Genomic DNA, 23,820 nt, shown 5'->3' on the forward strand with positions numbered 1-23,820 from the left:
GCCGTCCTGTACCTTTGCCCCACCTATCAGGATTACTGACCTCTGCCTACCCTGACCCCGAGCCTGCCTGCCGGCCTGTACCTTTGCCCCACCTATCAGGATTACTGACCTCTGCCTACCCTGACCCCGAGCCTGCCTGCCTGCCGTCCTGTACCTTTGCCCCACCTATCAGGATTACTGACCTCTGCCTACCCTGACCCCGAGCCTGCCTGCCGTCCTGTACCTTTGCCCCACCTATCTGGATTACTGACCTCTGCCTACCCTGACCCCGAGCCTGCCTGCCTGCCGTCCTGTACCTTTGCCCCACCTATCTGGATTACTGACCTCTGCCTATCCTGACCCCGAGCCTGCCTGCCTGCCGTCCTGTACCTTTGCATCACCTATCAGGATTACTGACCTCTGCCTACCCTGACCCCGAGCCTCCCTGCCGTCCTGTACCTTTGCATCACCTATCAGGATTACTGACCTCTGCCTACGCTGACCCCGAGCCTGCCTGCCATCCTGTACATTTGCATCACCTATCAGGATTACTGACCCCTGTCTGCCTTGACTTGTCTTTTGTCTGCCCCTGTTGGATTAATAAACTGTTGTTAATTCGATGTTGTCTGCACCTGGGTCTCACCTGAAACGTGATACTACTTCACAACACTGCCAAATGCCATTCTAAATTCCTCTCTGATTTTCTATCTATCTATTCATGATGTACTGAATGGCGGGGTTACATACATATATCAGACATATACAGTATATTACCATACATATATCAGACATATACAGTATATTACCATACATATATCAGACATATACAGTATATTACCATACATATATCAGACATATACAGTATATTACCATACATATATCAGACATATACAGTATATTACCATACATATATCAGATATATACAGTATATTACCATACATATATCAGACATATACAGTATATTACCATACATATACAGTATATTACCATACATATTTCATACACATATCACCAGACCTGAGCCTATAGGATGTGCATCACTCCACTTAGATACATGGTGATTAACCCGGCGTCTCCCACCTCCGCCTCTAAATGGGGCTTAAATATAGACCCTCAGCCTCGCAGCCATGGCAACGCGCTACCATTATGGAAATGGTGGCTTTATTGTCCTCCAGCCTTCTGACCCACTAATGATGAGTGTATGGTAATGGAATTTAGTGTGTGCTAGAACAAACACAGCCAGGAAAACATGTTGGTAGTCCCTCAAACACAGGAAAACAGCCCTAGAGGCGTTTTTAAAGTGAACAGCCACATTATTCTTGAACTGTGTTTTTATCAACGCCTGATTTGACATGACATAATGACTACCACAACTCATGACCAAGATGACCTGTTGTAGAAGATTGGAGTGCAGTGTAACCACACAGGTCTGTCGTTAGTATGGTGAAACATATCTGAGCCGTATGTATAAAGCTTTTCAGAGTAGGAGTGTTGATCTCAGTGGCGTGTACTCATGGATGCCACGGGAAGCCAGGCTTCCCCCAAAAATGTACCAATAAAATAATAAAATACAAAAACATACAAAAACATATCTTTCGTTTCTCTGTGTTTCATAATTTTCCTTCAATTCACAAGAGGCTGAATGTATCTGACTGGAGAAAGCATCTGAGTGAGCGAAACAGCGCCCCTGTGTCTCTGTATGTGTAATCCATTTATCTGATGCTGTCTAGCCAAAAAGAGGATGATATTGCTGCCGCACGTATAATTGAATGCAAGGGAAGCCAGCGAGCAATTGTACTTCCTTGATAAAATTTTGTAAAAAGAATAATAGCCATTCAGCATTGAGCTAAACTGAGTGAGCTCATCTGTGAATGGTCCTGACGCACCAAAAACAAGTGTCAAGCCAGTTTGGATTTGGCTCCACACCAATCACATCACATCAAGCCAAATGTCTTTTGACAGAAAAAACTTGAATTGCTGCATCGCGTTGTGTTGTTGTCCCCCGGTGGCTAGCTCGCTAAAATGGTCCCTTTCCTAAATTAGGCATGGACGGATATTTTGATTTGGACTGGTTTTACTTCATTTTCCGTACAATGATTATAACTGTGATTCTGATCCGACCATGAATTCATACATTATGCCTCTGGCCTTAGAGGATGGAAGCTATATGTAGTAGGCTAATGTTAACTAGCTGGCTAATCATTGCCCATGAAAGGAAGTTAGGCTAGCGTGCAACAAAAACTAGGACAACAAAGGCCTCCCGGGTGGCACAGTGGTTAAGGGCACTGCGCCACCAGAGACTCTGGGTTCGCGCCCAGGCTCTGTCGTAACTGGCCGCGACCGGGAGGTCTGTGGGGCGATGCACAATTGGCCTAGTGTCGTCTGGGTTAGGGAGGGCTTGGCCGGTAGGGAAATCCTTGTCTCATCGCGAACCAGCCGGGCGCAGTGCACTCTAACCAAGTTTGCCAGGTGCACGGTGTTTCCTTGCTTGACCATGCTGTAGGTAATGTAACTGCTTGTTACATGCTAAATGCTTTGTGGACATCACTGAACAGATGCTCTCCGGTTTTGTGATGAAACAAAGGTGTGGCTGAATTTATTCTTATTATTTTCTCGACCTTTGGCCTATATATTATGGTCACAAGGCATAAGAACTAACAGGTTATAGAGAAAACAACGCAATTATCACAACATATTGGTTGCAATATGGCTTTTTTTCTGGCTTGGCTTCCCCAGTGATTTTACCCATGCACCGCTACTGGCTGATCTAGGATCAGGTCCCCCCTGTCCATATACTGTATATTCATTATAATCGAAAAGGCACTCTGAGATACTTTGTGAATACCTGATAAGTAGAGGAGAGTACAAGTGGGTCGGTAAGTTAGACGTTGTTGTAGGTTACTAGCTCCTATGAATGAGTTAATAAAACTGTATAGGATTTGATTGGCCACACTTATAGGTGTATCAGTAGGAGGGTGAGACAGCGGGGAAGTAGACTACCCACCTCATCGTCATCAGCGTCATACTGGGCATACTGCTGCTCCAGCAACTCTCTCTGTCTCCTCTCCTGCTCCAGAGTCTGTTGGATCAGAGCAGCCACCTCGCTCACCTGACCCGGACGCTCTCGACCAATCACAAACCTGGAAACAGACAGCAACACAGCCAATCAGTTGCATTTCACTCAAGGGGTGACTTTACAATATGCTTTGAACCACTGTGCATGTTGGTTCAATGATGAATTAGGGCTTCACCTCAATATACTTTTTCCTGAGATATTTTCAGCTGAACTGAAACATGACAGAACTTCCTCCTTTTAATGTGTGCACTAGAAAAGGTGCCATTTTCCACTATGTATGTTTATTTGTTTGTGTGATTGAGGCTGTAACAGGCAGTCTGTGTGATTCGCAGGGACTCAATAGCAGGATCTGATTATAGGGGAGTGGAGGGGGGAGAGGGAGGGGGAGAGGGAGGGGGATGGGGCTTTCAGCGCTAACACAATAACGTGACAATGGCATGCAGCCGTCCAGGTTGGAATGTGCACATCGGGCACTGGCACAGGCACATTGGCACAGACTCTGGGCTACAGCTGTACCAGCCGTTCTCTCACACCCTACCCTACAGAGCCAAGGAGTTCCATGTTGATAGACGGAAACAGAGAGAGGGAGAGAGAGAAAGAAAGGGAGAGATGGAGAGGGAGAGAGAGAAAGAAAGGGGGAGAGAGAGATAGAGAGAACAAACAACCAGAACAATACCATTTCTACCTGTCTTCTCACCATTTCATTATTGTCTATTTCGAGCATTTATTTTATTTATTTAACCTTTATTTAACTAGGCAAGTCAGTTAAGAACAAATTCTTATTTACGATAACGGACTTCATTCATGTCTTATTAAGCATCTCCAATCTGAAATGTAATCTATTATCGGCTTCCTAGTTCACAACAAAGCCTCCTTCACTCAAGCTGCCAAACATACCCTCGTAAAACTGACTATCCTACCGATCCTTCACTTCGGCCGATGTCATTTACAAAATAGCCTCCAACACTCTACTCAGAAAGTGGATGCAGTCTATCACAGTGCCATCCGTTTTGTCACCAAAGCCCTATATCCTACCCACCACTGAGACCTATATGCTCTCGTTGGCTGGTCCTCGCTACATATTCGTCGCCAAACCCTCTGGCTCCAGGTCATCTATAAGTCTTTGCTAGGTAAAGCCCCACCTTATCTCAGCTCACTGGTGACGATAACAACACCCACCCGTAGCACGGGCTCCAGCAGGTATATTTCACTGGTCATCCCCAAAGCCAACACCTCTTTGGCCACCTTTCTTTCCAGTTCTCTGCTGCCAATGACTGGAACGAATTGTAAAAATCACTGATGTTGGAGACATATCTCCCTCACTAACTTTAAGCATCGGATGTCAGAGCAGCTTACCGATCGCTGCAGCTGTACACAGCCCATCTGTAAATAGCCCACCCAACCAACTACCTCCCTCATCCTGTATTTGTTTTTGCTTTTTTCTGTACTTTTGCACACCAGTATTTCTACTTGCACATCCTCATCTGCACATCTATCACTCCAGTGTTCATTTGCTAAATTGTAATTGCTTCGTCAATATGGTCTATTTATTGCCTTACCTCCTTACTTCATTTGCACACACTGTATATATATATTTTCTATTGTGTTATTGACTGTACATTTGTTTATCCCATGTGTACCTCTGTGTTGTTGTTTTTGTCGCACTGCTTTGCTTTATCTTGACCAGGTCGCAGTTGTAAATGAGAACTTGTTCTCAACTGGCCTACCTGGTAAAATAAAGGTGAAAAATATATATATTTTTAATTGTAGTGTCCTGTTAATTGTTACTCATTGAGTAGTATTATTTTTCCTATTAATATCTATCTGCGTCATCATGGGTCTACAATATATGTTTCCTTTGGCAATGTATGCGGTAACACTTTCCATGCCAATAAAGCCATTTAAATTTGATAAAGGGTGAAACAGAGAGAGAGAAACAAAGAGAGAGAGAGGGAGAAATGGAGAGAGAGAGAGATATAGCGAGAGAGAGAGAGAGAGAGAGAGAGAGAGAGAGAGAGAGAGAGAGAGAGAGAGAGAGAGATAGCGAGAGAGAGAGGGAGAGAGATATAGCGAGAGAGAGAGAGAGGGAGAGAGATATAGAGATAGCGAGAGAGAGATAGCGAGAGAGAGAGGGAGAGAGATATAGCGAGAGAGAGAGAGAGACAGAGAGAGAGAGAGAGAGAGAGAGAGAGAGAGAGAGAGAGAGAGAGAGAGATAGCGAGAGAGAGATAGCGAGAGAGAGAGGGAGAGAGATATAGCGAGAGAGAGAGAGAGAGAGAGAGAGAGAGAGAGAGAGAGAGAGAGAGAGAGAGAGAGAGAGAGAGAAAGAGAGGGGCAGGCTTTCTTCCCCCATGTTCCCTCTAATTTGTTCTTACCTGACTTGTCTAATTAAATAAAGGTTAAATATATATGTCTTTTTTTAAATACCCAGTATACAGTATATTTTTCTGGTTTCTCTCTCGTTTACTCCAAGATGGATCCCTCTATCTCAGTGGGAGAGCATATTTGACTGTGTCTCCAATCACCCGGAGTGGGCATGCTGATTACAGAGCTAGGCTGGCTACATTCCAGAGTTAACTTTGATCTACATCTGAATTAACAACTGAGAGAAATCAGAATCAAGGAGCGTGCTCCTCCATCTCTCCATCTAGCAGCTGACCTGGAAACAGTTTCCTCTTTCCCGGCAAAGCAACATGCAGGGGGGGGGCGACCCTGCTTCTGGGAACAACAGCCATAATACTGACATGTCTTGTCCATTAGGAGCTGATACAGTATGCTGACAGACATACTGGGTCTGAGTCCCAAATGGCACCCTATTTCCTATATAGCAGCGTTTCCCAATCTCGGTCCTCAGTGCATGTTTAGTTTTTTGCCCTAACACTACACAGCTGATTCAAATAATCAAAGCTTGATGATTAGTTTAATATTTTAATCAGCTGTGTAGTGTAAGGGCATAAATGAAAACGTGCACCCCTGACGGTCCCAAGGATCGAGTTTGGGAAACCCTGCTATATGATGTACTTATTTGACAAGGGCACATAGGGCTCTGATCAAAGGTAGTGCACTATATAGGGAATAAGGTGCCATTTGGGACACACAGGGCACTGGGGTTGGAGATGTCAGGGATGTCCGCATTACATTGCCTCACAACAGATATGCCCTCACTCAGTCAACCACGTGGGATGTTGTTTAATTGTGCTGTCTTTTAATATCTGGTTTATACAGTTGAAGTCAGAAGTTTACATACACTTAGGTTGGAGTCATCAAAACTTGTTTTTCAACCACTCCACAAATTTCTTGTTAACAAACTATAGTTTTGGCAAGTCGGTTAGGACATCAACAATGCAATGTACCGCACCGGGCTAAGCACGCGTACTGGGGACACCGTGCGCTCCATCGCATACCACGGTGCCTGCCCGGTCCCTTTCGCAAAACACAGAACAGAAAATAAACACCCACAACTCAAAAGTGAAACCAGGCTACCTAAGTATGATTCTCAATCAGAGGCAGCTGTCAATCGTTGTCCCTGATTGAGAATCATACTTAAGTAGCCTGGTTTCACTTTTGAGTTGTGGGTGTTTGTTTTCCGTGTCAGTGTGTGTTTCCACACGGGACTGTTTCGTTTATTAACGTTTATTGTTTTGTTCCAGTGTTCTGTTGTGTTTTATTAAACATTATGGACACTTACCACGCTGCCATTGGTCCTCCGATCCTTCTCGCTACTCCTCCTCAGAAGAGGAGGACGAGATCCATTACACTATATCCACAGTAAAATGAGTCCAATATCGACATAACCTGAAAGGCTGCTCAGCACGGAAGAAGCCACTGCTCCAAAACCGCCATAAAAAAGCCAGACTACGGGTTGCAACTGCACAAGGGGACAAAGATCGTACTTTTTGGAGAAATGTCCTCTGGTCTGATAAAACAAAAATAGAACTGTTTGGCCATAATGACCATCATTATGTTTGGAGGAAAAAGGAGGAGGCAAGCCGAAGAACACCATCCCAAATGTGAAGCACGGGGGTGGCAGCATCATGTTGTTGGGGTGCTTTGCTGCAAGAGGGACTGGTACACTTCATAAAATAAATGGCATCATGAGGAATTAAACTTATGTGGTTATACTGAAGCAACATCTCAAGATATCAGTTAAAGCTTGGTCGCAAATGGGTCTTCCAAATTGACAATGATCCCAAGCATACTTCCAAAGTTGTGGGAAAATACCTTAAGGACAACAAAGTCAAGGTATTGGAGTGGCCATCACAAAGTCCTGACCTCAATCCCATAGAAAATTTGTGAGCAGAACTGAAAAAGTGTGTGCGAGCAAGGAGGCCTACAAATCTGACTCAGTTACACCAGCTCCGTCAGGAGGAATGGGACGAAATTCACCCAACTTATTGTGGGAAGCTACCCGAAATGTTTGACCCAAGTTAAACAATTTAAAGGCAATGCTACCAAATACTAATTGAGTGTATGTAAACTTCTGACCCACTGGGAAAGTGATGAAAGAAATAAAAGCTTAAATAAATCCCTCTCTTTACTATTATTCTGACATTTCATATTCTTAAAATAAAGTAGTGATCCTAACTGACCGGGAATTTTTACTAGGATTAAAAGTCAGGAATTGTGGAAAAACTGAGTTTAAATGTATTTGGCTAAGGTGTATGTAAACTTCTGACTTCAACTGTAAATTTGGTGGCAAAAGATCCGCTTAATTTTTTTAGCCTTATGCTGGGGGACCAGTGAACTTACACTTGTGTGGTTTCAGAGACCTGGATGACGTCGTCAGTCAGGGTTAAATTGAGTTAAAATGGCGAATCTGGGGCACAGGGTGATCAAACCCAGGTAGGATAGAGAGAGAGAGGGGGGGGTGTTCTGGACAGGAAGAAGAAAGTGAATGAAAAAGGAGTGATAGAGAGGAGAGGATAGAAGAGAAGAGGAAAGAACAGCAGAGAAATGGCAGTGTTTAATATCACGTTCTCTTATAACCAGCCAACCTGCTGTCCATACTTCAATCAATATTTGCTCATCAAACAGCCATGTGTTCATGGGAACAATATGCTGCAATAAAGTTTGACATGTCCTTCCTCTCCAGCCCTCATCCCCTGAGCACCAATCACACCAGTAAGAAGATCCTCTGACCGTGTCTGTGTCTCTTCCATGCTGTGCTCCTATTTTGACTGTTCTGCTCTGTAGAGCGGAGGCCTGCTGTCCACTGCTACTCTCTTACAATGATACATTTCCACACTATTGATATTATGCTAATGAATGCATGAATGGGGGTCTGCCAAAACCGTTTTCACATGCAGGCTATGTTGTGTGTTCGTGTAGCGGTTTTGGTGGTCTGCAGTTTGAAAACATTAACAGTAAATTGGGTTAAGTTTAAAGACACTTTAGCAAGCCTTTATTCATATTAAAAATCTGATTTATTGATTTCTCCACGTGGTCTGTATTAAAGGGAACTTCATTTAATAGAAGAGGCTTTTATTCAATATCGGTACACAATCTCTACTTAAAATATCAAATCCACGCAAAAGGACGACCCATGCATTATTTCTCATGTGCAGAAAGGTTGACTATCTGGCAGACTACTATATAAAGTGTAGCAGTACACATTGAGTTATCCCCCCTAACAATGCCGTTTTAACTAAACAGACCATGGCTGATGCCCATGACGGCTGTGGTTTATGCCACTTTATGGTACCGTGGACTCATCTGTATAAATAAATGAAAATAAAATGTTACGCATGTGGCAGTTGATCTTACCTAACCACTCCCTGGGTGTTCCTCAGGACGGAGGCAGCGAAGCTCTGTGTCACCCCCACCAGACTGGTGCCGTCCACCTCCACGATCTGGTCGTTCACCTTGATCCTACGACACAACATACTGAGGTCACAGAAAGGTCACACACAGGTAAGAGATACAGGTTACTTACTGTAGGATCTACTGAGCTGTGGCTTGGCTGGTCTAGTGGTAAAGCCGTAGCCTCTGGTACACATGTCTGCGGCATCGGTTTGAATCAGGCCAACTACTTGTCATTCTCTCTCTATCTGTTATGTTCTATGGAGAGAAAAATGTATATGAAAACAAGCCGAAGAACACTATCCCAACTGTGAAGAACAGGGGTGGCAGCATCACGTTGTTGGGGTGCTTTGCTGCAGGAGGGACTGGTACACTTCATCAAATAAATGGCACCATGAGGAAGGAAAAGTGTGTGGTTATATTGAAGCAACATCTCAAGACATCAGTCAGGAAGTTAAAGCTTGGTCGCAAATGGGTCTTCCAAATGGACAATGATCCCAAGCATACTTCCAAATTTGGCCATCACAAAGCCCTGACCTCATTCCTATAGACAATTTGTGGACAGAACTGAAAAAGTGTGTGCGAACAAGGAGGCCGACAACCTGACTCAGTTACACCAGCTCTGTCAGGGGGAATGGGACAAAAGACACTCTAATGTATTTGTCTTCTTGCTCAGTTGTGCATCCGGGCCTCCCACTCCTCTTTCTATTCTGGTAAGGGCCAGTTTGTGCTGTTCTGTGAAGGGAGTAGTACATAGCACTGTACAAGAACTTCAGTTCTTGGAATAGCCTTCAGTTCTCAGAACAAGAATAGACTGACAAGTTTCAGAAGAAAGTGATTTTCTTCTGGCCATTTTGATCCTGTAATCAAACCCACAGATGCTGATGCTCCAGATACTCAACTAGTCTAAAAGACAGTTTTATTGCTTCTTTAATCAGAACAACAGTTTTCAGCTGTGCTAACATAATTGCAAAAAGGGTTTTCTAATGATCAATTTGCCTTTAAAAATTATAAACTTGGAATAGCTAACACAACGTGCCATTGGAACACAGGAATGATGATTGATGATAATGGGCCTCTGTGCGCCTATGTAGATATTCCATAACAAATCGTCCGTTTCCAGATATAATAGTCATTTACAACATTAGCAATGTTTATACTGTATTTCTGATCAATTTGATGTTATTTCAATGGACAAAAAAATAGCTTTTCTTTCAAAAACAAGGACATTTCTAAGTGACCCCAAACTTTTGAACGGTAGTGGATATACATGTATAAAATGATCCACTGTGGAGTAGTAGACTATGCACTGATGTGGTGCATTGCAGAGTGATACAAAAAAAGTACATGTTTGCTTAGAAAATATCTAATCGAAGTCAGATATCATAATCTGCTTTTGAAAATGTATTATCACATGATGTGAGCTGAGTGTTCAGTGGTGCAAAATGGTGCAATAGCTAATTATCAAACTACTGAATATAGTACAGCTAGACGTGTCTTGAGGCAACCATTCTCCATTACAAGAGTGGAGCAGCACTATTGCCGAACAGACAGAAAGCATTACATTCACACTGTGGGGTTAGCTTGGACATGACAGGATGTGTAGCTATCGCTGCTTGATAGCGCCCAGGGCTTGTGAGCCAACGCCAATTTGGTCAACAGAGGAAACAAGGTTATCAGAATGTTTGTATTGCCAAATGGCACCCTATTCCCTATTTAGTGCACAACATTTGACCAGGGCCCATAGAGAACACTGTGCCATTTGGGACGTAGCCACAGCCTATGACAAGGCTGTTGTGGTGACAGTTCTTTAACAAAACAATAATGAATAGGCTGCCTATTTTAAAATTCCATTTTGATTTAACAATTCAAATATAATAATTAATTTAGATAACATTAGCGTGAAAGTCCAGGGCATGTTTTTTCCTAAGTCCCACTCTTCTATTCATAGATCGTCTATGGTCGCAATAACATTATAATACCCATGTAACAAAGCATCAATACAGTGGATGTCCAAGCTATTCGGAGAATTTAAACGTACCCTTAAAACGTGTCAAACCTAACACTGTCTGACCTAACAGCAGTTTACAGTCTGAATCACTGTGGCATCACATCCACAACTCAGTGGACAAACACAGATATGATTACTGACATACTGTACGGTGTCGGGACAGCCAGACTGAATGCAAACCACTTAAGACAGACAGACAGAATACAAACCACCTAACACAGACAGACAGGCTAACCATCAGCATTGCAACACTGTCAACCACTTCACGTAACATTGAGTGGTTGCATATGACACTTTTAAGGGCTTTCCTTTCATACAGGGACAACAGTAATCATCAAAGCCCGGACACGGTTGTGGTCAATTCCATTTCAATTTCTGAATTGACTGAATTTAAATGGAATTGATCCTGACTCTGACCCCGGCGGAGAAGACATTGGCTCCCCAGACAGACCTCTGTAGGCCGAAGCAGTGCCTTCCTGTCAGACCGAGACCAGACTATTAAGCACCGTGCACGCATGCACGCACGCAAGGACACACACACCCACCCACACACACACACACACACACACATACACCTACCAGACGAGCTAAATGACTTCTATGCTTGCTTCGAGGCAAGCAACACAGAACCATGCATGAGAGCACCAGCTGTTCTGGACGACTGTGTGATCACTCTCTCTGCAGCCGGTATGAGGAAGATCTTTAAACAGGTTAACATTCACAAGGCTGCAGGGCCAGACGGATTACCAGGATGTGTACTCAGCGCACACACTGACCAGCTGGCAAGTGTCTTCACTGATATTTTGAACCTCTCCCTGACCCAGTCTGTAATACCTACATGTTTTAAGCAGACCACCATAGTCCCTGTGCCCAAGAAAGCCACGGTCACCTGTCAAAATGACTATCGCTCCATAGCACTCATATCTGTAGACATGAAATGCTTTGAAAGGCTGATCATGGCTCACATCAACTCCATCCCAGACACCCTGGACCCAATCCAATTTACATACCGCCCCAATAGATCCACAGGTGATAGAATCTCTAATGCACTCAACACTGCCCTCTCTAACCTGGACAAGAGGAACACCAATGTAAGAATGCTGTTCACTCACTAAAGCTCAGCGTTCAACACCATAGTGCCCTCCAAGCGCATCACTGAGCTAAGGATCCTGAGACTGAACACCTCCCTCTGCAACTGGATCCTGGATTTCCTGACGGCCCGTCCCCAGGTGGTGAGGGTAGGCAACAAGACATCCGCCACGCTGACCCTCAACATGGGGGCCCCTCAAGGGTGCATGCTTAGTCCCATCCTGTACTCCCTGTTCACCCACAATTGCGTGGCCACGCACGACTCCAACACCATCATTAAGTTTGCTGACATCACAACAGTGGTAGGCCTGATCACCGATGACGATGAGACAGCCTATAGGGAGGTCAGAGACCTGGCAGTCTGGTGCCAGGACAACAACATCTTCCTCAAAGTCAGAAAGACAAAAGTAACTGATCGTGGACTACAGGAAACGGAGGGCCGAGCATGCCCCCATTCACATCAAGTTCCTCGTGTTCACATCACTAAGGATCTATCATGGTCCACACACACCAACACAGTCATGAAGAGGGCAAAGCAATGCCTCTTCCCCTTGGGAGGCTGAAAAGATTTGGCATGGGGCCTCAGATCCTCAAAAAGATATACAGCTACACCATTGAGAACATCTTGACTGGCTGTATCACTGCTTGGTATGACAACTGCTTGGCATCCGACTGCAAGGCACTACAGAGGGTAGTGCCATCCAGGACTACTATACCCGGCGGTAGCCAGCCACCCAAGTCATAGACTGTTCTCTCTGCTACCGCATAGCAAGCGGTACCAATGCCCCAAGTCTGGAACCAATAGGACCCTGAACAGCTTCTACCACCAAGCCATAGTTGGGGGTAGAAGTAAAATAGTTAAATAGTTAACCAATAGCTACCCGTACTATCTGCATTGACTCTTTTCGCATAAACCTTTTGACTCAACACATACGCTGCTGTTACTGTTTATTATTTATCCTGTTGCCTAGTCAATTTATTCCAAGTTATATGTACATATCTACCTCATTTCCTCATACCCCAGCACATCGAATCAGTACTGGTACCCCGTGTATATAGCCATGTTATCGTTACTCATTGTGTATTCATTATTACTTTTACTATTACATGTTATTTCTCTCTGCATTGTTAGGAAGGGCCCCGTAAGTAAGCATTTCACTGTTAGTCTACACCTGTTGTTTACAAAGTACGTGACAAATACAATACAATTTGATTTGATTTATTGATTTGATTTGACACACACACACAGGTCTCTCTGTCTCACATTAAATTTCTCACCAAGACCACTTTCCGATTAACCCTCAGATTTCAGCGGGGTGTGGGTTGAGACTGAGAGGCTCAGTGGAAGATGATGCAGAGGGGTTTTCTCTCTCTCCCTGTGTCTGCATGCGTCCGTGTATGTGTGACTATGAAACCTGATCTCTGTGTTGAGTGATTCCTCACGAAACCCAGACAAAAAAGAACATGATTTGGGGGATTTTCACGAAATGTAATCCATAGAATAGTCCTTTGGAGGAAGGATTGTGGACATATTTGACATGTGTATCTAAAAGCATAGTTGAGAAATAATTGGTCAAAGTTGGCATATTTAGGACGTTTTGGCCTTACCCAGTCCTCCTTTAAGACTCCATAGTGTTTCATCTGTAGGTGCTACAAAGCAAACATTGGTGTCATATGACGCTTTACCGCTTGCTCTGTAATATGAGTACTATTTTGATAATTTTGTTTAATATTAGTTTAAAAATAAATATAAACATGAATATTTGTAAAAAAAAATTAAATACATTGTTTAACATAATATAATTTATGTGCATATGAAATTTCCAGATTGGGATCTCTGCTACTTTTAGAGTTATGATCCAATTTTTAAGCCTTACCAACAGATTGAATGTGAAAATGGATTCAAAATGGTCGCCCTCTGCTGGTGACTTGCAGGATGTGCAATGTTACAAGTAAGAGGAGCGCTGTGATTGGTTACATTGTCTACTATCCCAATTTCTCTTTATAAAACGGGCCATAACTTTAACACTAGCAGAGATCCCTGGAACTTTGATATGCCCGTGGAGTATATTATGTTATATTATATTATGCGTGCACACTAACCCACGCACCCACCCACGCACACACATGCACACACTGTTTCCTGCAGCTGCAGAGTGTGATAACATCCCAGAGCTGTTGCTTAAATTTCTGTCCGTGCCTCCCTCGTCACTGTAATCCCAGACCCCTGCTGCTAAATCTCTCTGGGACATGAGGACGAGTGTGTGTGTGTGTGTGTGTGTGTGTGTGTGTGTGTGTGTGTGTGTGTGTGTGTGTGTGTGTGTGTGTGTGTGTGTGTGTGTACAGGGATTGAATTGGCACCTTCTCAGGAAGCAGAGAGCTCTTACCTGTCATCTCTCTCAGCTGCCCCGCCCTCGATGACAGTCTTGACGAAGATGCCAAGTTTCTCCAGACCGGCGTCAGCACCCACTCCCATTCCTATGATACTGATACCAAGGCCATCGTCATCTGGGCAGAGAGGAGACAGGGGTTATACAATGGCAAGTGTGTATGTGTTTGTGTCATAGAGAGAGGGGGGGGGGGGCGTGCCCTGTGTGTGTGTTTCAGTCAAAACCATCCTTAATGTCAGCCCTCTGACTGTGGGTAGGAGGCGAGGGATGGATGGATAGATAGACTCTAGACCACCTTTAATCCAGACACAGAGACGTGTACAAAGCTCTCCCTCGCCCTCCATTTGGCAAATCTGACCATAATTCTATCCTCCTGATTCCTGCTTACAAGCAAAAACTAAATTAGGAAGCACCAGTGACTCGCTCAATGCGGAAGTGGTCAGATGACGCAGATGCTAAGCTACAGGACAGTATTGCTAGCATAGACTGGACTATGTTCCGGGACTCATCCGATGGCATTGAGAAGTATACCATATCCGTCCCCAGCTTCATCAATAACTGCATCAATGACGTTGTCCCCACAGTGACCGTGCGTACATACCCCAAACAGAAGACATGGATTACAGGCAAGATCCGCACTGATCTAAAGGGTAGAGCTGCCGCTTTCAAGGAGCAGGACTCTAACCCGGATGCTTATAAGAAGTCCCACTATGCCCTCAGACGAATCATTAAACAGGCGAATCGTAACTACAGGACTAAGATTGAATCCTACTTACTTCACCGGCTTCGACGCTCGTCAGATGTGGCAGGGCTTGCAAACTATTACGGACTACAAAGGGAAGCCCAGCCGCGAGCTGCCCAGTGACACAAGCCTACCAGACGAGCTAAATGACTTCCATACGCGCTTCGAGGCAAGCAACACTGAAGCGTGCATGAGAACACAAGCTGTTCCCGGTGACTGTGTGATCACACTCACTGTAGCCGATGTGGGTAAGACCTTTAAACAGGTCAACCTTCACAAGGCTGCAGGGACAGATGGATTACCAGGACATGTACTCCGAGCATGCGGTGACCAACTGGCAAGTGTTTTCACTGACATTTTCAACCACACATCTGCCATGCTAGTCCTCAACATGGGGCCCCCTCAGGGGTGCATGCTTAGTCCCCTCCTGTACTCCCTGTTACTTCATGACTGCGCGGCCAAGCATGACTCCAACTCCATCATTAAGTTTGCCGACGACACAATGATGGTAGGCCTGATCACCGACAACAATGACACAGCCTATAGGGAGGAGGTCAGAAACCTGGAAGTGTGGTGCCAGGACAACAACCTTTATCTCAATGTGATCAAGACAAATGAGATGATCATGGACTACAGGAAAAGGAGGGCCGAGCACGCCCCCATTCTCATCGACGGGGCTGTAGTGGAGCAAGTTGAGAGCTTCAAGTTCCTTGGTGTCCACATCACCAACAAACTATCATGGTTCAAACACACCAAGACAGTCGTGAAGAGGGCACAACAATGCCTATTCCCCCTCAGGAAACTGAAAAGATTTAGCTTGAGTTCCAGGATCCTCAAAAAGTTCTACAGCTGCGACATCGAGGGCATCCTGACTGGTAGTCATAGACTGTTCTCTCTGCTACCGCACAGCAAGCGGTACCGGAGCGCCAAATCTAGGTCCAAAAGGCTCCTTAACCTCTCTGGGATATGTGGGATGCAAACGTCCCAAAAGCCAGGGAAAATGCAGTGCGCCAAATTCAAATAAATTACTATAAAAATCAAACTTTCATTAAATCACACATGCAAGATAGCAAATTAAAGCTACACATGTTGTGAATCCAGCCAACATGTCAGATTTCAAAAAGGCTTTTCGGCAAAAGCAAAAGTTGCTATTATCTCAGGACAGCACCCCAGTAAACAAAGAGAGAGAAGCATATTTCAACCCTGCAGGCGCGACACAAAACGCAGAAATAAAAATATAATTAATGCCTTACCTTTGACGAGCTTCTTTTGTGGGCACTCCAATATGTCCCATAGACATCACAAATGGTCCTTTTGTTAGATTAATTCCGTCTATATATATCTAAAATATCAATTTATTTGGTGCGTTTGATCCAGAAAAACACCGGTTCCAACTTGCGCAACATGACTACAAAATATCTCAAAAGTTACCAGTAAACTTTGCAAAACATTTCAAACTACTTTTGTACTTTTGTAATTAACGTGAATAATCAATAAAATTGAAGACAGAATGATCTGTAAGCATTTCACAGTAAGGTATACTACACCTGTTGTATTCGGCGCATGTGACAAATACAATGTGATTTGAATTTAATTGTATTTTAAAGTGCAATAAAATATGAAAAAAATATAGATCTTTATTTGATAAGTACCACCTGTTACCTCTGGAAGTGGTAACAGTTGTGGGTAAGTTGCTAAGAGCTTTGCACACCTGGATTGTACAAAATTCTTCAAGTTGGTTGTTGATCATTGCCAGACTGTCATTTTCAAGCCTTGACATACATTTTCAAGCTGATTTAAGTCAAAACTGTAACTAGGCCACTTAGGAATGTCATCTTGGTAAGCAACTCCAGTGTAGATTTGGCCTTGTGTTTTTTGCTGAAAAGTGAATTTGTCTCTCAGTGTCTGGTGGAAAGCAGACTGAACCAGATTTTCCTCTAGGATTTTGCCTGTGCTTAGCTCTATTCCATTTTATTTTTATCCTTAAAAACTCCCTAGTCCTTGCTGATGACAAGCATACCCATATAAGATGATGCAGCCACCACCATGCTTGAAAATATGAAGAGAGGTAATTAGTGAAGAGTTGGATTTGCTCCAAACATAACGCTTTGTATTCCGTCCATGAAATTAATTTCTTTGCCAAATCTTTTGCAGTTTTACTTCAGTGCCTTATTGCAAACAGGATGCATGTTTTGGAGAGAAAAAAAATATGTACAGGCTTCCTTCTCACTCTGTCATTTAGGTTGGTATTTTGGAGTAACTACAATGTTGTTGATCCATCGTCAGTTTTCTCCTATCACAGCCGCTGTCTGCTTTTTTATTTTGGCCCATCGACCAATCGGTGTCCTTCGTTACTAGGCATCGGAAAACCTCCCTGGTCTTTGTAGTTGAATCTGTGCTTGAAATTCCCTGCTCGATTGAGGGACATTACAGATAATTATATGTGTGGAGTACAGAGATGAGGTAGCCATTAAAACATCATGTTAAACACTATTATTGCACACAGAGTATGTCCATGCAACTTATTATGTGACTTGTCAAGCACATTTCCACTTCTGAACTTATTTAGGCTTACCATAACAAAGGGGTTGAATACTTATTGACTGAAGACATTTTAGCTTTTAATTTTGTATTACTTGGTAAAAATGCCTAAAAACAATTCCACTTTGACATTACGGGTGTTGTGTGTAGGCCAGTGACAAAAACATCTACATTTCATTAATTTTAAATTCAGGCTGTAACTCAACAAACTGTGAATAAAGTCAAGGGGTGTGAATACTTTCTGAAAGCACTGTACATGAAGTGTGTAGGGGGTAGGGAGTGAAGAGATAGTGCTTAGAGGATATGGTTATTTGGGATCGGCCCCAGGTCTTATGTACCTTTCTCCAGCTCTACAGGGAACAGCTCCAGTTTCTCCACCCTCTTCTCCAGCTCGTACTCTGCTGACGAGGCCACCGGGTCCACCTCCTCATTCCTCCTGTCATAGTCCTCGTTACAGTAGGTGTTGAACACCTGCAGATACATAGAAACACACTTGTTAGCTACCACACTGAGTTTACACTTTTTACACAAGCTATGGGGGAATCATATTTTGTAGTTGGTAACAAGACATATACAGTAGCATAAGTATATTGTGCAAGACCACATGTCTTTAGATGAGTGGTGCTACAAGTGTTTGAAATATGTTAATAAAGATGATATTGTCATCCAGTCCAGTGAAGAGCTTTGGTGGATATGTGCAGTTCAGTATACTGATGCCTGGCCGTGTTGTACCACGGAGTTTAGGAGTATAGGCTACATAACTACTGGTGTATCTACTTTAATGTCATATATGTTATTAGAAACCGGCATGTTCGAGCGTTGAATGCTGATTGGCTGACAGCCGTGGTATATCAGACCGTATACCACGAGTATGACAAAACATTTATTTTTATTCTTCCTACTCTTCCTATTACATTGGTAACCAGTTTATGATAGCAATAATGGACCTCAGGGGTTTGTGGTATATGGCCAATATACCACGGCTAAGGGCTGTATCCAGGCACTCTGCGTTGCGTCGTGCAGTGAAACAGTGCATAGCAGTGGTATATTGGCCAGATACCACGCCCCCTAGGGCCTTATTGCTTAATTCTACTATTATTATATATATGATATATTACATTAGCACTAACACATCATCACCCTGGAGGAGTATGAGGTCCATAGAGACAGAGGAGAAAGGGGGCAGAGTTTTCGTCCTTGAGCGTGGGCATAGTGATGGTCATCTTCTGTAACGATACCAGTCACTTCCACTCCCCTTCAGCCTGAGAGATTCTGTTGCTCACTCTGGTGTGAAGGGGCTGATGCACGCACTCCTGTCACTGACCGCGGACCACATCCCAGACTGATACACGGTCTCTGTGTCAGCTCAGTTCTGAACCGCCAACACCCAGCCGGGTGACAAACACACACCTAGGCCCACACAGCTTCTCAGAGTAGGAGTGCCCGCCTATGTAATCTTATTCATTATTATCTAAAAGGCTAAACTGATCCTAGGTCAGCATTCCTACTCTGAGCTCTGCACTGACAACACCCATCCTGGTGACAAACTAACAAACACCTGGCATGGTGTATTTAGTAGGGTTAACCAGTAAGGTGAAAGGAACAGTGGAAATAGCCTCACAGGATCCCCTATTCAACATGACAGACAGTCATATCTGTTCTACATAACGCATTTCTAACTGAACACACACCTGGCTTCATCCAAGTGGCCCGGCTTCTGCAGAACAGGTTACAGGTGTTGTGTGCTGATTGTTGTCATTTGTTTGCAGACAAGCAGTGACAAGACATGTCAGATTTAGCAGATTCAAATCAAATCAAATCAAATCAAATGTATTTATATAGCCCTTCGTACATCAGCTGATATCTCAAAGTGCTGTACAGAAACCCAGCCTAAAACCCCAAACAGCAAACAATGCAGGTGTAAAAGCACGGTGGCTAGGAAAAACTCCCTAGAAAGGCCAAAACCTAGGAAGAAACCTAGAGAGGAACCGGGCTATGTGGGGTGGCCAGTCCTCTTCTGGCTGTGCCGGGTAGAGATTATAACAGAACATGACCAAGATGTTCAAATGTTCATAAATGACCAGCATGGTCGAATAATAATAAGGCAGAACAGTTGAAACTGGAGCAGCAGCACAGTCAGGTGGACTGGGGACAGCAAGGAGCCATCATGTCAGGTAGTCCTGGGGCACGGTCCTAGGGCTCAGGTCCTCCGAGAGAGAGAAAGAAAGAGAGAATTAGAGAGCATATGTGGGGTGGCCAGTCCTCTTCTGGCTGTGCCGGGTGGAGATTATAACAGAACGTGGCCAAGATGTTCAAAATGTTCATAAATGACCAGCATGGTTGAATAATAGTAAGGCAGAACAGTTGAAACTGGAGCAGGAGCATGGCCAGGTGGACTGGGGACAGCAAGGAGTCCTCATGTCAGGTAGTCCTGGGACATGGTCCTAGGGCCCAGGCCAGTTGAAACTGGAGCAGCAGCATGGCCAGGTGGACTGGGGACAGCAAGGAGTCATCATGTCAGGTAGTCCTGGGGCATGGTCCTAGGGCTCAGGTCCTCCGAGAGAGGGAAAGAAAGAGAGAAGGAGAGAATTAGAGAACGCACACTTAGATTCACACAGGACACCGAATAGGACAGGAGAAGTACTCCAGATATAACAAACTGACCCTAGCCCCCGACACAAACTACTGCAGCATAAATACTGGAGGCTGAGACAGGAGGGGTCAGGAGACACTGTGGCCCCATCCGAGGACACCCCGGACAGGGCCAAACAGGAAGGATATAACCCCACCCACTTTGCCAAAGCACAGCCCCCACACCACTAGAGGGATATCTTCAACCACCAACTTACCATCCTGAGACAAGGCCGAGTATAGCCCACAAAGATCTCCGCCACGGTACAACCCAAGGGGGGGCAACCCAGACAGGCCGACCACAACAGTGAATCAACCCACCCAGGTGACGCACCCCCCAGGGACAGCACGAGAGAGCCCCAGCAAGCCAGTGACTCAGCCCCGTAACAGGGCTAGAGGCAGAGAATCCCAGTGGAAAGAGGGGAACCGGCCAGGCAGAGACAGCAAGGGCGGTTCGTTGCTCCAGAGCCTTTCCGTTCACCTTCCCACTCCTGGGCCAGACTACACTCAATCATATGACCCACTGAAGAGATGAGTCTTCAGTAAAGACTTAAAGGTTGAGACCGAGTTTGCGTCTCTGACATGGGTAGGCAGACCGTTCCATAAAAATGGAGCTCTATAGGAGAAAGCCCTGCCTCCAGCTGTTTGCTTAGAAATTCTAGGGACAATTAGGAGGCCTGCGTCTTGTGACCGTAGCGTACGTGTAGGTATGTACGGCAGGACCAAATCAGAGAGGTAGGTAGGAGCAAGCCCATGTAATGCTTTGTAGGTTAGCAGTAAAACCTTGAAATCAGCCCTTGCTTTGACAGGAAGCCAGTGTAGAGAGGCTAGCACTGGAGTAATATGATCAAATTTTTTGGTTCTAGTCAGGATTCTAGCAGCCGTATTTAGCACTAACTGAAGTTTATTTAGTGCTTTATCCGGGTAGCCGGAAAATAGAGCATTGCAGTAGTCTAACCTAGAAGTGACAAAAGCATGGATTAAAGATTCAGCCGAGTCTGTGTCTCTGTGTCAGTTTTCGACTCTCCATAATAAGCAACATCAGGAGAATGACAACGCGTCATGATTAATGATAATATGTCATGATTAATATTCCAGAATATCTCATCTGTGAAGAACACATTCATCAGAACAGAACAGAAGTGGCTGATGAAGACAGCCATTAACAGAAAGCTACAATAACAGAAAGATGCTGTCTGTGTCACACCCTGATCTGTTTCACCTGTCTTTGTGCTTGTCTCCACCCCCGTCCAGGTGCCGCCCATCTTCCCCATTATCCCCTGTGTATTTACACCAGTGTTCTCTGTTTGTCTGTTGCCAGTATGTTTTGTTTGTGAAACCTACCAGCATTTGTTCCCCTGATCCTGCCGGTTTCTTGCTCCTGTTTTCTAGTCCTTCCCGGTTTTGACCGTTCTGCCTGCCCTGACCCTGAGCCTGCCGTTCTATACCCTGACCCACCTCACTGGATTATTGACCCCTGCCTGCCCTGACCCTGAGACTGCCTGCCATTCTATACCCTGACCCACCCACCCCTGCCTGCCCTGACCCTGAGACTGCCTGCCGTTCTGGACCCTTTACACCCTCTCTGGGTTATTGACCCCTGCCTGCCCTGACCCTGAGACTGCCTGCCGTTCTGGACCCTTTACACCCTCTCTGGGTTATTGACCCCTGCCTGCCCTGACCCTGAGACTGCCTGCCGTTCTGGACCCTTTACACCCTCTCTGGGTTATTGACCCCTGCCAGACCTGACCCTGAGCCTGCCGTTCTGGACCCTTTACACCCTCTCTGGGTTATTGACCCCTGCCTGCCCTGACCCTGAGACTGCCTGCCGTTCTGGACCCTTTACACCCTCTCTGGGTTATTGACCCCTGCCAGACCTGACCCTGAGCCTGCCGTTCTGGACCCTTTACACCCTCTCTGGGTTATTGACCCCTGCCAGACCTGACCCTGAGCCTGCCGTTCTGGACCCTTTACACCCTCTCTGGGTTATTGACCCCTGCCTCCCTTTGACCTGTCATTGCCCGACTCTGTTTTAGAATTAAACTTTTGTTTCTTTGACACTGTCTGCATCTGGGTCATTCCTGAAACGTGATAGTATGTCTGTCTGTCTCACAAAAACATATTCCCTGTGGGATACAGTCTATGAGTATGATGTAGTCTATCAGTATGATATAGTCTGAGTATGATATAGTAAATGATATAGTCTATGAGTATGATATGGTCTATGATATAGTCTATGAGTATGATATAGTCTATGATATAGTCTGAGTATGATATAGTCTATGATATAGTCTATGTGTATGATATAGTCTATGAGTATGATATAGTCTATGAGTATGATATAGTCTATGAGTATGATATAGTCTATGAGTATGATGAGATCTATGATATAGTCTATGAGTATGATATATTCTATGATATAGTCTATGAGTATGATATAGTCTATGATATAGTCTGAGTATGATATAGTCTATGATATAGTCTGAGTATGATGAGATCTATGATATAGTCTATGAGTATGATATATTCTATGATATAGTCTATGAGTATGATATAGTCTATGATATAGTCTATGAGTATGATATAGTCTATGAGTATGATATATTCTATGATATAGTCTATGATATAGTCTATGATATATTCTATGATATAGTCTATGATATAGTCTATGATATAGTCTATGATATAGTCTATGAGTATGATATAGTCTATGAGTATGATATAGTCTATGATATAGTCTATGAGTATGATATATTCTATGATATAGTCTATGAGTATGATATAGTCTATGATATAGTCTATGAGTATGATATATTCTATGATATAGTCTATGAGTATGATATATTCTATGATATAGTCTATGAGTATGATATATTCTATGATATAGTCTATGAGTATGATATAGTCTATGAGTATGATATAGTCTATGAGTATGATATAGTCTATGACATAGTCTATGAGTATGATATAGTCTATGAGTATGATATAGTCTATGAGTATGATATAGTCTATGAGTATGATATAGTCTATGACAGGGTTCGTCAACTAGGTTTAGCTTTAGGCCAAAAGAATCTGAGCTAATAGTCGGCGGGCCAGAACATAATTAGTGTATAATATTAGCACAATTAATTGGCCACCGCGCTAACCACTAGGCTACCAAATCAATCATGAATGTACAGAGAGATGTGTTCATCTTACCATCGTTTGCCAATGCCAAGCCAGTGTGTCTTATTTGCAATAAGAAATGTTGCTGTTTGCAAATAATTTAATCTCGGACGTCATTATGAATCTAAGCATGGAACTTTAAAAGTGGCCTTCCTGCCCCAGACAGAGGCGTTAACTGCAAGCTACACACACAGCTTCTGTCACTTAAAAGGGTTAAATCTGCAGTTACAAGGAAGAGGGAAAACAGTCGTGGACATGGTGGAAAAAGGCCTTCACTAGGAAGCTTGAGTTGTCCCGATTTGGACATGCCATCTGGAAGGCTACTGCACTTCAGCACACTGAAAAACAACAGACAGAGGGACCAGACAACTTCTCCACCAGATTTGAAGACTACAGC

At 44.1% G+C, this 23,820-nt stretch overlaps 1 protein-coding gene across 5 annotated transcripts in view; it reads right to left on the minus strand.

Moving 5' to 3' along the window:
- LOC118379097 (neurabin-1-like) overlaps window positions 1-23,820 on the minus strand; it is a 156,198-nt gene that overhangs the window by 69,926 nt on the left and 62,452 nt on the right. For 3 of the 5 annotated variants that reach the window (XM_052469953.1, XM_052469952.1, XM_052469955.1), the window contains exons 3-6: window positions 17,966-18,098; window positions 14,342-14,462; window positions 8,819-8,938; window positions 2,984-3,119 (exon numbers count right to left, since the gene is read on the minus strand). In XM_052469953.1, the coding sequence (XP_052325913.1) occupies window positions 2,984-3,119; window positions 8,819-8,938; window positions 14,342-14,462; window positions 17,966-18,098 (510 nt within the window). The remainder of the gene's footprint in view (window positions 1-2,983; window positions 3,120-8,818; window positions 8,939-14,341; window positions 14,463-17,965; window positions 18,099-23,820) is intronic. The other 2 variants (XM_052469954.1, XM_052469956.1) reach the window with 1 other exon arrangement.

The sequence above is a fragment of the Oncorhynchus keta genome, chromosome 19 (assembly GCF_023373465.1).
Source record: "Oncorhynchus keta strain PuntledgeMale-10-30-2019 chromosome 19, Oket_V2, whole genome shotgun sequence".
NCBI classification, from domain to species: Eukaryota; Metazoa; Chordata; class Actinopteri; order Salmoniformes; family Salmonidae; genus Oncorhynchus; species Oncorhynchus keta.